Raw genomic sequence first — 17,885 nt, 5'->3', positions numbered from 1 at the left:
AACAGTAATCATATGGTACAGCTCTGGTGCGTCAGTGTCTTCTACAGTGTTCAAACAAAGAGCAGTATTTGCAGTTTATGAACCTTTATGGAAAATATAAAGTAGAAAAACCTCTAGGCATAAAATCTTATTAATATCTCCCCTTGAGATGAAGAGAGAAGAAAAATGGATGTAAGCTTGGATTCACCATTCACATACGCTTAATGCATAAACACCCATGAGTAATTCTGTTGCAATTAATGTTTTGTGTTCTTTCTTTGCATCCTCTGCTTCCTTCCTAGAACACTTGAAGGATAAATTAGAAGAATATATGGCCCGATTCTCCAAAGTAAGGATCGTTCGCACCAAGAAAAGGGAAGGGCTCATCCGGACCCGACTCTTGGGGGCATCTATGGCAAGAGGAGAAGTCTTAACGTTCCTGGACTCCCACTGCGAGGTCAATGTGAACTGGCTGCCCCCTCTCCTTAGTGAGTACACATACTGACAGTGGCCTTCTGGGGACCAGCAAGGCCTGGGGAATTGACCTCCTTCAGAGGGAGTGTGTGATTTGCTTCTATTTAGTTTGCAATTAACAAAGTCTAGAGTTCCCTTCTACAATATTTTACAGTGAGAGCCTTGAATTCTACTTTAACCACTGCTGAGGACCAAGAAGTAACCAGAAAACTGCATGAAAATGGACATTTTAGATAACACCAACTGCAATCTCACTTAAGGTTCAAAAACGTTTAGAGGTTTGTTTAGTTTAGATGTTCTGCTTTAGTGTAGTTATAGTCACAGAGTAAACACTGAAAGAAAAAGTATTCAAAAACACTACCTCTAACTACAGCAAGATTAAAATAAACACACACATACACACACACACACAGTTTAACAATTATTATAGAACTGTTAAGAACTGAGGAAAGAAAATTATTCCACCTGAGAATACAGTTCAAGTGTAAGTGCCCTGACATTTTCTAGGATTTATAATGCCAGTTCTCATTTAAACTTCTGGCACTGGCCTAGAGCCCTAAATATATAATCCCCCAAGTTTACACAGGACCTTCTCAAACACTCAGAACTACTATCCAGATGATACATCTCAAATGCTCACCACATGGCTCAGAGTAGGGAGAGAAGCCTCTCTGTCACATCGCACTTGAACTATTAGAAACATGAACGAACTAAGAGTCATTCAAGCTGTGAATGGGGCTCAGTTCGAGCCCGACTATTTTGTGTTTTATTTCACAACGAAGTCAGATATAAAGTCCAGTAGTAGATAAGGGATAAATTGCCAACCTGAAAAAAAAAACGAGTTTCTAAAAAGTTCTTGGTGTGCGCCTACTGTGGTCCTTCCTATTCTTCCAGATTTTTCACTAAGTCAACTTTTATTGTAAATATATCCCTGGCCTTGGAGCTAAAGCCAGTAAAAACTGCTTTACAATAGCTGCCTCAGGAAGAATGATTTGCTATTGACTACTGTGTAGGATTTCAGCTAGAAGCAGCAAAGCTCCATTAGTAAAAAATGTGGAAGGGGGGAGGGGAATCAATTGAAAGTGTGTAGGATTTAAAACAGGAAATGACCAGCAACTAACACCCCACCACATCACCCGATCCACACACACCTACACAGATGACTGCCCAGCCATCGTGATCAACAGGAATGTTTCAGTGCTCCTATGGCCAGAGACTCCTCTGAGCTTTTAATTAAAAGTACCTTGTCCAAGGACATAGCAATTTAGAGTTTCATCAGCAGCAGTGAGGTTCCTGCAAACTGAATTTGACCTATATGGTGCTGAATACTCAAGGAAGTCAGCAAAAGACCTAATTTATTTATGAACCAAAGCAATTCCTAAATGCCAATTATCAAGCCTCTGATTGTTCATATGAATCTAACAGGAAAAAAAAAAAAAAGGAGAGAGAAAGTAGAGAGAAACCCACTTTTTCTCATTAAAGCATTTCATTTCCTGTAGGCCTGATGGATAAGAAATGATTCAAGCTCAGGATCACTATCTTGTTTTATTTGCCTCTATCAGTGTCTTGACACATCATCCAAAATGAAAAAAACAGGCGGAGCCACACAGTTTCTTGGTTCATTTTTCACTTTGGGATTATACCTGAATTTCAATTTCCCATTAAGAGTCCGTGTGTTTGATCCCTGGAAATTGAAATGTAGGCACAAGCCTTAGATGAAAAATTAGTCATGCTGCTCTCACCCTAAGCTAGAACAGCTGGATAAGAGCTGAAAGGAAATTTGAAGGGAAAGTTGACAGTTAACTTAACAGACTCATTCTCTTTGGGTCACCTTGGGACTCCTTGTTGGTCAAGAAACTTGTAAATCAACCTGATTCTGAATTTGATTGAAGAAAATCACTGAGACCTTAATACTAAAATACCTGCAGAGGTGATAGAAGAAATAGGTTGGACACAGCAACGTTGGTCTCCTCTGTCAAAGACATCTATGGGGAAACACCATTTAGATAAAGATTAAAACCCATTACAAGACTTACCTCGGTGAAGATGGATGCTTACAGGGCGCTTGGTGAAGAATAACTTGAAATAGTGCTGAGGGTCTCTCTACTAATTAGCAGGAATAATGTTAAGTTGACCTCCAGGCTCCTGAGAGCCTCCTAGGGCCATGCTATTTACCTTGCCACATACCAGCATTCCATATTCCCCTAGCCTGTTTTATCTTCTTTCTACCACATTTATCACCTTCAAACATACTATCTAATTTAGATATTTAGTATGTATATTGATTGCCTTTGCTCCATTCCTAACGACAGAGATTTTTGTGGTTGTTATTCACTGTTATATTCCCAGAACCTAGAAAAGTGACATGTAAATGGTTTCTACTCAATAAATAGTTGTTGAATAGGAAGGGGGGGTGTGGAGGAAGGAAGGAAGGAAGGAAGGAAGGAAGGAAGGAAGGAAGGAAGGAAGGAAGGAAGGAGATCTGGAGGGGAGATCTTCCCCCAGATTCTGTGGTTGTCCCACCCTGCCTATTAGGGTCCTCAAAATAATAATACTGAAATAACCATTATTTCTAAAAGATATGTTTTTTAAGATATTTAAATGTATTTTATTCCACATGCCACATCACATAACCAGAAAGCAGATGTTCATACTTAAAAGTTCTGTCAGACATTTTGTTTGTTATAATAAATATTGATTGAGTGCATATTCTTGAGAAGAAAATACAGTTGGCCCTCAAACAACACAGGGGTTAGTGATGCCAACCCCCTGTGCAGTTGAAAATTCATGTGTAACTTTTGACTCCCCAAAAACTTAACGACCAGTAGCTAACTGTTGACCAGAAGCCTTACCAATAACATAAACAGTCAACTGACACATAGTTTATGTGTTATATGTATTATAGACAGTACTCTTACAATAAAGTAAGCTAGGGAATAAAATGTCAATAAGAAAATCATAAGGAGAAGAAAGTACATTTACAGCACTGTACTGTGTTGAAAAATATCTGTTTATAAGTGGAGCCACACTACTCAAACCTGTGTCCTTCAGTAGTCAACTGTACCCCACAGTTAGCTATTCTAGGTGAGCCAAAGTATGCAAATGCCAATTCCCTATGCTGTTAGTGTCTCACAATAACAATATCTATATGGAAAAGGAGGGAGCTGGAACTAAAAAGATATTACCTTTCTGCTACATAAGAAGCACCATGGAGAAGTGGGACAGACCACAGGTTTTAGGACTGGACTGGCAAGCAGGGGTTGCATCCTGGGTTTTGCTCTCAAAAGATGGGTGACCTTTGACAAGTTATTTAACTTCTCTGAGCTCGTATCCTCGTATGTCAATCGAGAATGATAATGGCAGCCACCTTACAGGTTCTCAGAAGGATTAGAAATAGCAAGAGTATAAATCACTTAGTAGTTGCTCAAGAATTTAATAGTAGCAGGAACAGAAACAGTAGTTATCAGGCCAGCTAATATATTTTTGGATATAATGAGAAAAGATAAACATGTATAGCTTAGATAAACAGAGTCTGTATCAAAGGACAATAGCAAAATAGAACTTGGCAAAATCTCTGGCAAGCCTGAGCGCGAAGAATTCTGTGTATGATTTGTCAGCATTTAAGGGGGGCAGGGGGAGCAGCCGTGGTGGCCATTATAAGACGAGATGCTAAAAACGAAAAAACAAACAAGAAAAAACATGAAGTTAAATATTTACATTTTGAAGCCTCCAGAAAGAAGGACAATATTTTCTCAGCAGGCTCAGCTGTATGCTTGAAGGAACACAAGTACTGTTTATACTCTACATATGTTGGACGCACTATAAAATGACAGATTGGGGACAGGTCAGAGCAAAAATGTGACAGAGGTAGAGCTAAATGGACTTCTGCAAGTCTCTCTGGGACATAACTTTCTTAAAGGAAAATACAACCACACTAATTTTACCTAATCACTGTCCCATCACGTTAAGTCTAGCCTTCAAACAGATTTCACAGAGTGCTCTAACAATGACAGAAACCGGGCTTCAAGCAACATCCCTGCATTAGGAAAGATCTGTAAGGCTTCTCTTTGCTGAAAAATGATAGATGACCTAGGCAGGCATGTCATTTCCTATTTTGTGCTTTCATTTTTCAGACCAAATTGCACTAAACCACAAAACCATCGTGTGCCCCATGATCGATGTCATCGACCACAATCACTTTGGGTATGAGGCACAAGCTGGGGATGCCATGCGAGGCGCCTTCGACTGGGAAATGTACTACAAAAGAATCCCCATTCCTCCAGAGCTCCAGAGGGCAGATCCCAGCGACCCTTTTGAGTGAGTAGCAGCTGAGGGAGGGGCCACGGGAGAGAGGGCAGGTGACTCATTTCAGGCGTGTCAACTGGGGACCCATGAGGACAATTATCTCTAATAAAATGGGTGAAAACAGGTGGCAACAATATCCCTACCTTGGAGAAAAGTCAGACCTGCAAGTTGTAGAAAATTACAAGCTGCACTGATTACATGGATCACCCCCTTGTCAAACTTTGCTAAGCGTGAGAGAAAGTGTGCAGATGTGAGAATCAGGAAAACGCAGAGGTCACTGACAACGCGTATTTGCCTTGTAGATATTCTCCTAGATGTTCTCTTCTTATTTTCAGCTCTCTCTATTCTTTGTCCCCTAAGAATCATTTAAATTGACTATTTTACTTTACTTTCATTGGAAAATGATATAAAATACGAAAGAGTATTTAAGCCTCTGTTTACACCCCTGTTGGGACTTATGAGGGAAGGTGGTGGTTCTGAGTAGGTGCTCCCATAACTTAAACTTGGGGAATTCAATCAAAATGATACATCCAGAGTAAATAATCTTTGATAACCCTGCTATTAATTTAAGTTCTATAGAGGTAAGAATTGTCTATCATAACCATTATTATATAACCAATATAGCTAATAACCAATTGGTCTCTACAAAGGTAAATCGTTCTTTTTCTCAGTGTGAATATGAAAATTGTGCATGTCAAGAAAAAGAAAAAAAATATACATGGCTTAGTTTGACAAACTCTCAGGACCATTAATGGTAAATGGTGAAGTTTTTCCAAAAGTTACCCCAGAGATTTCCCAAGGCATACTATTATTTATTATTTACTCCTCATACTGTACCCTTTTGATCACATTCAAATTTTTATAAGTTTAAAACTATTATATACTTTTCTTAGGATAAGAAAAACGTCTGTGATTGAGGCTTTGCATACTTTCTAAGATTGTGTTTAAAATGCGTTAAAATCCGGGGCGCCTGGGTGGCTCAGTCAGTCGAGCATCCGACTTCAGCTCAGGTCATGATCTCACAGTTCATGAGTTTGAGCCCATGAGTTCATGAGGTTTGGTACTGTAAGTGCAGATCCCACTTCAAATCCTCTCCCCCACCCTCACCCCCACCTCCTCTCTGCCCCCACCCCACTGGGCTCTCTCTTAAAAATAGAAAAAAGATGCATTAAAATCAATATTGTCTTTTCATTAATCATATGAGCAGTAAAAGTGTGCAGTAGAGAAGCTCCCAAATATAAAAAACACTTCTGTAACACTTACCCTTTCAACTACAATAAATATGTGATAAACATCAAGAAAATGCTTCTTCCAATTCTAGTCTCTAGAAAGATAAACTCTCGGGAAAAGTTAAGGGGATTTCAGGAGACGTTAACCTGATAAAAAGGGAGAGATAAATGATTTCTTTTGTAATATGAAGCCCACTTATTAAGTATCCACAATTTCTTTTCTTTTAATTTTTTTAATGTTTATTTATTGAGAGAGAGAGAGACAGAGTATGAGTGGGGGAGGGACAGAGAGAGAGGAAGACACAGAATGTGAAGCAGGCTCCAGGCTTTGAGCTGTCAGCACAGAGCCCGATGCGGGGCTTGAACTCATGAACCGTGAGATCATGACCTGAGCCGAAGTCGGACGCTTATCCAACTGAGCCACCCAGGTGCCCCAAGTATCCAGAATTTCTGTTGGCCTTTTCCTACTCTGAAATTGCTGGAGAGTTTTTGAGAAGAAATAATGAAGTCCTGTCGTTACTCTTCCAAATGCTTTGGCCAAGATTTCAAGGATATTCAAAGCTATTAGGGGCACCTGGGTGGTTCAGTTGGTTAAGTGTCCAACTTCGGCTCAGGTCATGATCTCGCGGTCCGTGAGTTGGAGCCCCGCATCGGGCTCTGTGCTGACAGTTCAGAGCCTGGAGCCTGTTGCAGATTCTGTGTCTCCCTCTCTCTCTGCCCCTCCTCCCCTCGCGCTCTGTCTCCCCCATCTCAAAAATAAATAAACATTAAAAAAATTAAAAACTATTAGAAGAGGTCTTTAGTGATACAAGTGAAGGAGTTTCCAGTAAGCATTAGAAGTGGGCCCAACTGGAGAGATGTTTGTCAGACATCCCTAAAGTTAACCATCTGAAAGCCTTGGCAAAGGGGCTTATGGGGGGATTCAAAGCCAGGTTGGAGGTTGGGGGAGGATACAAAAGGACCCTTAATACAGTGGAACTGCCATTAGATGTCAGGTGACAGGAGAATAGCCACAGTCCGATTGCTACCATCTGAGGCTGCCATGTTTTCAGGGCTAGAATTCACCCATGATGGTTTTCTAAATACTCTATTGTGACTGGGTATGATAGCTTCCTACTTTACTTCCGCTGCAATAGCTGAGTGGGGCTCCTGTTCTTGGCAGAAATTGGTTCAAAATGCTATCAAGGGAATCTCCAATGGTGAAAAGTATGAAAGTACTTTCTCAGTCCCTGCAGTGGCAGTCAAAATTATCGACAGGCAGACCCTGGCTGTGGATGTCACCACATCAGGCACCTTGCTTAACCCCAGATCGTGCAGAATTGGTAACTTTTAGAATTAAATTACCTCTTGCTCCTGTCACCTACTTTGGTGGCTCCTGTCCATCAAAAATTGCTTTTGTCTCTTGAATACTACTGCTTTTCTGGCTTTTGAGTCCCTTTGATTCCTAGGAATGTGGACACTTTAGCCTTTTGTAATAAATGTAGCTTCCAAGAGATGTCCACTTTGATCTTAAAAATTGCATTTGCCTTCCTGATAATAAAAGAACAGTTACCCAAACAGCTATGAGCAGTGTATCAGCAATTCCATTATCTCTGCAGTCACCTGAATGTGCTCATAAACAGAAAAACATGCTTTAGGCTAAAATTTGCTTCTCTAGATGTAAAGCTTTAAGATACACAGAGTGAATGCAATCTATCTAAATATCTCTCTCATGGACTTTTGTATTTCGAGTGGCTCCTATAAGGGCTGTGTGATTTTCTGTGGAAGGCGGGGAGAGGAGGCTACAAAACAAGAAGAAAGGAACTGAAGAGGAATATGTAAATGCATTGCACACCCCAGGACTCTCCATACAATATATATGCAAACTTTATCTTTCCATAACAAATCTATCAAATGTCCTAAGTGGCAAGACCTCCATTCTTACATTTATTGCATTATTTGAGTTTTTAGCAACTAACTATTGACTACAATAGTGTTCTTTTTTTAATTTGCAAATCCTGGGGCACCTGGGTGGCTGAGTCGGTTGAGTGTCCATCTTTGGCTCTGGTCATGATCTCACAGTTACTGAGTTCTAACCCTGCATCAGGCTTTGTGCGGACAGCCTGCTTTGGATTCTGTGTCCCCTCTCTCTCTGCCCCTTGCCCCCCCCCCCCGCCAAAATAAATAAACATTAATCCGCAAATCCTGTGAAATTAGTGGGGCATGAGCAGTAATTATTAATGAATTGAAGAAGCAGGCTCTGCCCTGAGCACAGAGAGCCTGACTCGGGGCTTGAACTCATGACTCATGTACTGTGCGATCATGACCTGAGCCGAAGTCAGATGCTTTAACCAATTGAGCCACCTAGGCACCCTTTACCACCCATATATGCCACTAATTTCCAAAATTTAAAAAAAAAAAAAAAGGATCTGCACTGGGTATGGTGGTGGCTAACTTTACAGGCTACAAATGCTCATTTATTCTCTCAGAAACCCCTATGTCCACAGACACATCAGTTTGAATTCAGTGACTCCTCATCTAGGCCTGTTATCTAGCTTAGAAATATGCCAGAGCATGAATAGCAATGCCCTTTGAGGGGTGTGAGTGCAGCTGATACCTAGCCGGACCTCAGAAGTCCATGGATCCAGGCTTGGGCTGACCAGCCAGGAGGAAGGGGGGTTCTTTCTCCTTGGTGGGCACAAAAGCTTTCTTTATTAATGTGAAAAAGAGAACACATTGAGAATAAAGTTGCTTGATGCCTGGAATAAGCAACTAGCTTTTCTCAGATCTTACTGATTGCATTAATTGACATTTAAAATTTTAAACATCCCACTTGGGTAAATTCCTCTGGGGATTCAGCTGCACCTCGGCTTACTCAGAATTTGAAAGTAAAGATACTCTCTTTTACTCAAAACTTTTTCCACGTGGGTTTTGACCAAATATTAGTCACTCTGAATTTAATCAGAATTAGTAAGGAATAAAACTGACTCCCCATGGAAAATGAGACTGGGCAAACCATGAATTTACTATAGGATGTAAAGAAAGAAAATTCGCTTTAAAGTAAAGGTCTTCTCCACTTTCACCTCTTGAGTTGAATCAGGTATTGCTCATTTTGCCTTGTTTTCTGTCCTGTCCCGATGGGGCCACCTTTAACCCTGGACCATTGGTTTGGCAGGGTGGGAGAATTTTTTTTCATACTCTACTTCTCAAGCTAAGTTAAGAATATTGCTGTGATCTCTAAGTAATTGCTTCCAAACTTTTCCTCTTTTCCTCAAAAAATCAAACTGATGCATACACACTACCATAGTATTAGCTGCCTTAAGCTTCAACTTGCAACCAGAGAATTCTCTATACTGAGGTTTTGAAGTTGTCACCTCAAACTTTTGAGGGGATTAGGTTGCAAAATACATTCATCAGGTGAGTCTAGTGATGAGTTCCAGGAGAGTGAAATAGGACTTTAGCTTTCTGAAACCTCAACCACAAATCTCGCCTGAACTTCACATTATTCCAGAAGCCAACCAATCTAACCAAATAACCTATCTCATTAAGTCTATGGAATATGTAATACAAAACCTAACATTTATCTAGCATTTCAACACTATGTAAAACTCTTCACTACATTACCTGATTGACCCCTTGTAAAAATCCTTGGCCCAGGATAAAAGAGCTATTGTTATTTTTCCAATTTTGCAAATAAAGAGAGAATGAAAAAAAATATTAACTAACTAATAAGAGTCACATCAGGACTTCAATCAGCATCTTCATTCATTCATTCAGATTTCACATTTTAGGTTTAATCAGTCTCTTGGGATTCAAAGCAATGCTTTCTTTCATTCATTCAGACTTTAAATCCTAGAGTTAATCAATACTTTTCCTCTCCTTTGAAGAGAAACTTAGGCACCCATTAAGTAAAATAGTTTTATCAATTAACATCTCATAGTGAGCCTTTAATGAGAGCAAAAAAGGAAACAGATTGCCTCATTCCCTGTACTGTGTTCTTATCGGCAGACCAAACCAGAGCTGATAGGTTGAAAATGTCAGCTTTCAGTTTCTTCCTAATGAAGGGAAATGTCAACAATGCCAGCTTCTGGTCTGTTTATAACAAGATCTAATTCAATATTTGACAACTGCAAAAGGACAAAATGTTTAGGGAAAAATACTGTCAAATTCCTAAATGGTGTCTTAAACACAGAGGGTGAGAATAAAGGAGCAGAAATAGCTCAAGGGTCTTAAAAACTAATTAAAACATTGAATAAAATCAATCTTCCTCAAAAGCCCAGAATGAAACCCCAGTGAAGATTTTTTTTTAAGTGAAGTAAAATGCTGTAACATAATAGAGATGTTCAGTAGCAAGCTTGTTAATTACTAATCTCTCCCCTCTAATAAAGACCCTTCCCCATAGCTGCTTCTCTGGGCTCTTTGGCCACCATAGTCCTGGGTCTCTGGGGGAATCACGATCTGATAAACCATTCTCACCAAAGGATCATGAGAATACCTCTCCCTTGTCAGATCTGCTCACCAGAGAATGACTTTCTCTCCTCCCTCTCCAGTGGGAATGATCTTTACCTCAGGAAGATGTTCGCTCTTATTTGCTTCTTTTTTCAGCATCCGGCAAATTAATTCCTGAATTAACAGTCACTGCCGTTACTCTACGGGTACGGCCCTGCTCTTCTTTCCTTTGCCCTGCTCTCCAGCTCTCAGGGTTTCTGAGGTGGCTCTGGCTTCTAGATGCCCTTTTTCTGGTTTCTGACCATGGGTTTGGACTTTTGAAACTTTTGTTTCCGCCACCACTACCAGGAAACATCTTTGAATCACAGGAGACCTGGTGGGTTATACTATTTAGAAAGGAGTTGAAACCTCGTCCTCTATTCTGAAATGGATTTTTGTCCCTGTATACCAGTCACTCAAGACCATGTCCCTGTGGAACACCATGCTCTTCTCCACCCAAACCTTACCATGACTTTTGTCCTAACCAGCTCCCATTCTTTTTCTATGGTAACATCTCCTCTTGAACCTTGGACCTCCAACTCTGATTCCTGGCCTTGCTTCGTTACTGTCAGACTAGTCAGCCCCTTCATAGCCAGACTTGAGAATGAATTTTCATCTCCAGCACTCCTGGGCAGAATCAGCCAATGACGTCTAAACCTCCAGTGCCATCCAACGGTTATCAATAAACCTGGTTTACTGGTTATCAAACAAACCACTTAAGACGCAGCAATGGCTTCCTATGTATCAAAGAATTGTGGAACTCACAATGGGTTGATGACTTTTTTTTGTCTGTTTACCTGTGCCTTCAACCATTAACTATTTTGCTGTGCTTCCAAATGGGTGTCCTGAGACCATTTTTTTCTGTCTCATGTGTGATGACTGTTTTCGGTGTCCTTCTCCCCCCATCCCCACCAAGATGTGAGTTGATTCCACCTACAATTACTTCTTATCTAGATTATGTTAGGGGTTCTGTACTCTGTGACATAATCACACTCTGTCCAGATCTATTGGTGGGCCCTCAGCCTTCTTTCACCAAAGTTCTACCAGCATTTATCTGAGGAGAAAACCTCCAGGAATCTGTGAAAGTATTGTCACAGTCCCCTTCCTAGTACCCAAGTTTCAGCAACGTTTACTCTAGCCATGACAACGTCACACCAGAATGTGGCAGAACTTAACAGAACTCTCTGCCATCACCTGACTCTCCCCTTCTCTCCTGGAGGACAGGAATACAGACCCACGGCCCCCACACAGTCAGCTTTGTTTTCTTACTTGAGGCTTTCCTGTTAAAATATCTATTCCAGGGACACCTGGGTGGCTCAGTCAGTTGAGCACCCAACTTCAGCTCAGGTCATGATCTCACTGTCGATGAGCTCGAGCCCCATGTTGGGCTTGGCACTGACCATGCAAAGCCTGCTTGAAATTCTTTCTCTCTCTCTCTCCCTTCTCTCTGCCCTTCCCCCACTTGTGCTTTCTCTCTCTCAAATAAATAAATAAACTTTTAAAAAATTATTTAAAAATAAAAATAAATAAAATACCTGCTCTAGGTCTGCTTTCTTCTTCGCTTCCCTCATCCAGGCCACCACTCCTTTTCCCCCTCTAATTATTGCTAATATTGATACTAGAATGGAAACTCCATGAGGGCAGGGAGGACTATCTTATTCAATTTATTCAGCACTGCATCACCTAGTCCCTATCCACAGTGGGCACTCAATAAATATTTGTTGAATTGATGGAATAAATATTAAGTTCAGGAGAACAAATGGTCTGACAAGGCTGAGTGTAGTTGAAGAAGAGGTGAGTGACACTTTTTCAGAAAAGGATACCAGCGGAGCAAATGCCATAGCACAGTACTTGCTAAGTCACAATATTTGTAGGGCTTCCCCATAGAGACTTATTTGAATACAATAGAAATTCTGATAGGGGAGTGGCAGAAAATAAAGAAAAATAAATAAATTCTGGTCAAAACCAAACTTCAGGAGGCATTCTGCACGTAGAAAAAAAGAGAGTTGGTAAAGAAATGTTTAGGAAAAGCTATCTGGTAGCAGAAGGCCTTCCTGGAATAATTTATACTGTAAATGACAGCGTCATTTTTAAAACCACAGTCCAGAAGACAGCAACATCTTTAACAAAGAAACAAGCTCTCAATAAAGTAATGTGATAGGGGCACCTGGGTGGCTCAGTCGGTTAAGTGTCCGACTTGATCTCAGGTCATGATCTCATGGCTTGTGGGTTCGAGCCCTGCATGGGGCTCTGTGCTGACAGCTCAGAGCCTGGATTCTGTGTCTCCCTCTCTCTCTCTCTCTGCCCCTCCCCCACTCGTGTTCTGTCTCTCTCTCTCTCAAAAAAAATAAATAAACATTAAAAAAATTTTAAGTAATGTCATTGATCTTTCAATTCTATTTCTAACTAACACTAAGATGCTATAAAAACCCCAGGCTCTCTAGATTCTAGGCAATAACTAGGGCCTGATGGAAGCAGTGCCCTGTGAAGAGATGCTCAAAAGGCCATGCTGGAGCTCAGGACTGGAGGAGTCAGTAGACTTGGTGAAGATTATAGTCTTAGAACTGGAGAGTAGATAAGCATAACAAGCCTGGACAATGTGTACAGATCTGAAAGTCTAGGTAAGAAAATGAGCCCTTACGTGTGGTATTCAGAGGAAGCCCTGAAGGCTTACATTGAAAGAAATGATAGGGGTGCCTGGGTGGCTCAGTCATTTAAGCCTCGGACTCTTGATTTCAGCTCAGGCCATGATCTCACATTGAGATCAAGCCCTGCATCAAGCTCCGCAATGGGCATGGAGCCTGCTTAAGATTCTCTCTCTCTCTACCCCTCCCCTGCCCTTGCGTAGAGGTGCACACACAGTCTCTCTCAAAAACAAAACAAAACAAAACGAAAACAAAAACGAAAAAAGAAATGATGAAAACTGGAGGCTATATCCAGTTTTCCAGTTTACATATATATAAATTTTGTTTGTTAAGATCACTTCAAATTATTTTTCAAAGAAAGTGGATACATATGGATAACAGTAGCAAAAAAGAGACAAAGCCTAGCTTTGACTCTCTGTGGACGTCTTCTTGGGTGGGTACTCTGTTCCAGATCACATGGGGCAGGAGGTGAACATCTCAGTCTGATCAGGTTTCTATAACAAAATAACATGGGGCGCCTGTGTGGCTCAGTCGGTTAGGCGTCCGACTTCAGCTCAGGTCATGATCTCGCGGTCCGCAAGTTCGAGCCCCGCGTCGGGCTCTGGGCTGATGGCTCAGAGCCTGGAGCCTGCTTCCGATTCTGTGTCTCCCTCTCTCTCTGCCCCTCCCCCATTCATGCTCTGTCTCTCTCTGTCTCAAAAATAAATAAACTTTAAAAAAATTTTTTTTAAAACAAAATAACATACTTTGGGTGGTTTATAAACAAGAGATATTTAATTCTCACAGCTCTAAAGACTAGGAAGTCCAATCTCACAGCTCTAGAGACTAGGAAGTTCAAGACCAAGGCACTAGCAGATTTGGTGGTGGTGAGACCCCACTTCCAGGTTCACAGACAGCTGTCTTCTTGCTGTGCCCCCACCCAGCAGAGGGGCAAGGGAGCTCTCTGGTGCCTGTTTCAAAAGCGCACTAATCCCTTTCCTCAGGGCTTCATCCTCATGATCTAATCACTTCCCAAAGGCCTTACTTATAAATGGCATCACATTGGGGATGGGTTTCATATGAATTCGGGGGGAGGGGACGCAAACATTCAGTCCATGGCAGTGAGCGTGTGCTCAGAATGAGTTGTATATACAACGGAAAAGATTCAGAAACGAGGCAATTCCTATCTCAATCTTCTAACGTAAAGCAAAAATAAAAAGAAATAAAATGAAAATGAAAAATAGCAATGCATACATTCCCCTTGAGTATAGAGACGAGTAATATTAGAAAAGTAATATACTTTCATTAGCTTACCTCTAACTGAAGTAATTGGTCTTTGTTGTTTGCTGTTCCAGTTTTCTATTTGTTGTCCGGGGGCAGCACCTGCAGCGAGGCCACACTCAGAGAGGCACTGGTTTTAGTCAAGACTATCGTTCCTCCCTTCAAAGAAATAATCAAGCAATGGTCAGAATGCCAAACGGCAGGGATAAGATCTTTCGGGTTTTTTGGTCTAATAGTTCTTGGGTAGATCCATCTGGAAATATGTTAAGGAGAAGAGAATGTCCCTTCTTGTTTCTCAGAGAGCCAGCAGAAATTGGGAAAAAAAATGAACTTTTGAGAAAGGGAGATTATGTGGCATAACTCACTGGAGAGGCTAAGTCCCAGGCCATCTGTTCAGGATGGAAAGCCTCATTCTGGCTGGGCAGTGGTGACCTAGAGTCTCCAAGCTACAGTTTCTGACCCAAAAGTGACCAGGAGACACCTTCCAGTTACGAAATTCTATAGTAACACCCAGCTGTCTGTTGTTTCAATTTCTTCCTCCCACACTTTGGCTTGTTCTTCCATCAGTAGGACCTAGAAAGGAAGAGAAAGAGAGAACTTGGCCTAGATCCTGCTTATGGAGTCAGCTGAGCCAGAGCAGGGGAGCAGAAGATTCACAAGGTCAGAGAGCTCTCCAGGCTGCACTAGACTGCAAAGAAAACTTATCCCGAGTTTCCAGAAGTGGTACACGAAGGAAGAAATTGAGTAAAGAAGGGTCAGTTAGAAGTATAAATGAGACAAAAAAAAAAAAAAAAAAAGAATTACATCATTAGCCAGAAAAGAGGAAGCAGGCCTGAATGACATGTAACCCAAGGCAAACTGGGGCAAGGCTGTGTGTGACCAGCAAGAGAGAACTGGGGTCCGCACTTTGGTAAGGCCAATGTGGGAGCAGGCAATATACATCCTGTCCCTCTCCAACTCCACAAGTTTAGAAGCTAGAGAAGAAAACAGATGTGCCAGCTATTTTTCATATGTTTAACACTGCTCCAAGAATTAAATTTGAACGTTTTACACTAATAGAAATCACCCTATAGACAATAATTCTGGCATATAGAACAGATTTCAAACACACAGTCACAACCCAAATGCACGAATGTGTAACCTTCATCCCTGTAACTGAACCTAACAGAGCCGCGGACCCCTGCTTTCATGAGAGCGAGCAGGTTTGCTCCTGATGCATGCAGGGCCCAGGGCAAGAGTGCAAATGAAGGCCCAGCTGGCTTCTGTCTAAACATTTAGAAGTTATAAATCAAACTAGCACACTACTGAATTTTGTTCTATCCTACTACCTTGATAAATATACCCACAAATCAATCCGGTGGGCCAGGTGTGCATGTAGAATTCCTCCCAGAAGTTCTACAGGTTGCTGTGGCTGTGTACAGCAGTACAGCGACCCGTGGCTAACCTCTTTTTCTTGTTCCACCTGCACTTTGACAGCCTGTGGGCACGTACAGGTTGAAGCCCACATGTCCTATTCCATCCACAAAAATAACCATCCATTGGGCACCCCTCAGCTTAAGATATAAACTCTAAGCCAAAAAAGGAATCAAAAAAGAGGATGTCACAAGCCTTAGAAGCAGGCTCAGAACCATTTGCATGGGGAATAATGCAAACTCCAGTACGTGATTTATAAGAGGTGTGCAGGGGTGCATGTCTCAGCCCCAACGGTGGCTCTTCCCATGGGGAGGGAGGGGGACATCCAAAGTTGATCAGAGCATCCACTGTCTTTCCTGGGTCTGAGGTTGCTAGATAGCAGTGAGCCCTTGATCTCCCCAAGATGATGCCTTCTGATCCAGAACTTGGTCTATTACAGGTGAGTGCCCAATCAGTTCTCAATTCAGACACAGTCCATTCAAAAACCAAATTCCCGGGGCGCCTGGGTGGCGCAGTCGGTTAAGCGTCCGACTTCAGCCAGGTCACGATCTCGCGGTCCGTGAGTTCGAGCCCCGCGTCGGGCTCTGGGCTGATGGCTCAGAGCCTGGAGCCTGTTTCTGATTCTGTGTCTCCCTCTCTCTCTGCCCCTCCCCCATTCATGCTCTGTCTCTCTCTGTCCCAAAAATAAATACACGTTGAAAAAAAAAATTAAAAAAAAAAAATCAAATTCCCTATCAGGACTGTTTTCCTTTCCAAATTGCTCAGCTCAAAATTTCTTCCCCTCACCTCTCCTCTGGGACTGCATCTTGGTACTAGGGAGATTCATGGTAGGGGATATCTAAAGTTTTATCCTATTTTGCTAGCTTCTGCCTGATTCAGATTGAATGTAGGAGATCTTTAAAAAGAGCCTTTTGGGGATGCCTGGGTGGCGCAGTCGGTTGAGCGTCCGACTTCAGCCAGGTCACGATCTTGCGGTCCGGGAGTTCGAGCCCCGCGTCAGGCTCTGGGCTGATGGCTCAGAGCCTGGAGCCTGTTTCTGATTCTGTGTCTCCCTCTCTCTCTGCCCCTCCCCCGTTCATGCTCTGTCTCTCTCTGTCCCAGAAATAAATAAACGTTAAAAAAAAAAAATTTAAAAAGAGGCTTTTGTCCTCACTAGAAACCTTCCTATGGTGTCCACAACTGTCACATCACTGTCACGTCTCTGTCTTGTCTTTTGGCATGAAATGGCTACCCTCCCATTGACTCAGCTTTATCTAAGTTCCAAGTTCTTGCTAAGTACTAGTCCTGGAGACCCAGTTGCATGCTCTAACTAATCCCTAGTTTTGGTCTGTTTGGCCCCAAACCTCAGCGATGAGTCCCTTTCCTACATTGTGTATATTCTATCTGGGCCTCTAGATTTCAATTCTCATCTACGTACCACTTGTCCCGTTTCCCAGACATGCAAGAACATCTGGCTGTCCTCTCCACATGTGCAGGTTATGGGAACCTGAAAGTCCCAATCTCATGACCCCAGTCTAACTAACCACATCATACCACCCAGTCATGCTTATAAGCTGCCTCACGTTGGCCCAGGCCCCTCTTCTAGTTTCTGGTAGCCTCCTGCATTCCTTGGCTTACAGATGCATCAGGCCAACCCTCCATCTTCACATGGTGTTCTCCTATGTGTCCTCACAACGTTTTCCTCTCCAAACATATTAGACGAAGCCTAGGGGAGAAAAGTTACAAAATAAGAGAGCTGAATGCAAGATATTCACCATCCATCTGAATGCATTGGAGAAGCAGAGAACTGGTGGAGAGAAGGAGAGAAACAGGGCTCAGTCCACAAGAAGGTCAGCAAAGGGCACGTCCATCTGTCTGGCTGGCTGTGTCCTTACCACCTCACACAGTGCCTGCTGATAGTAGGTGCTAAATGAGTATTTGTTGGGTAAAGAAACAAGTAGAAAGTCCATAGTTGCAAGGATACCCTGTGCCACATCTGTCCTCCACCCATCTCTGGGGACCTCACTGCAACTCAAGACAGCTCTGCTGTCTACTTTTTAGCCAGCACAATGGCAAAAGAAGTTAAAATATTTATTAGACAGTAAATGGAGATGCAGGGGCTGGGGTCCTCACT

General features: G+C 42.1%; 1 protein-coding gene across 1 annotated transcript in view; it reads left to right on the top strand.

The window, feature by feature from the left end:
- The window catches only part of GALNTL6 (polypeptide N-acetylgalactosaminyltransferase like 6), a 1,205,642-nt gene that overhangs the window by 977,059 nt on the left and 210,698 nt on the right, over window positions 1-17,885 (top strand). The window contains exons 7-8 of the mRNA XM_003984859.6: window positions 282-467; window positions 4,587-4,770. Of these exons, the coding sequence (XP_003984908.1) occupies window positions 282-467; window positions 4,587-4,770 (370 nt within the window). The remainder of the gene's footprint in view (window positions 1-281; window positions 468-4,586; window positions 4,771-17,885) is intronic.

The sequence above is a fragment of the Felis catus genome, chromosome B1, assembly GCF_018350175.1.
Source record: "Felis catus isolate Fca126 chromosome B1, F.catus_Fca126_mat1.0, whole genome shotgun sequence".
Taxonomy (NCBI): domain Eukaryota; kingdom Metazoa; phylum Chordata; class Mammalia; order Carnivora; family Felidae; genus Felis; species Felis catus.
Note: the sequence above shows the minus strand (reverse complement) of the source record. Positions and strands in the feature narration are given on the sequence as shown.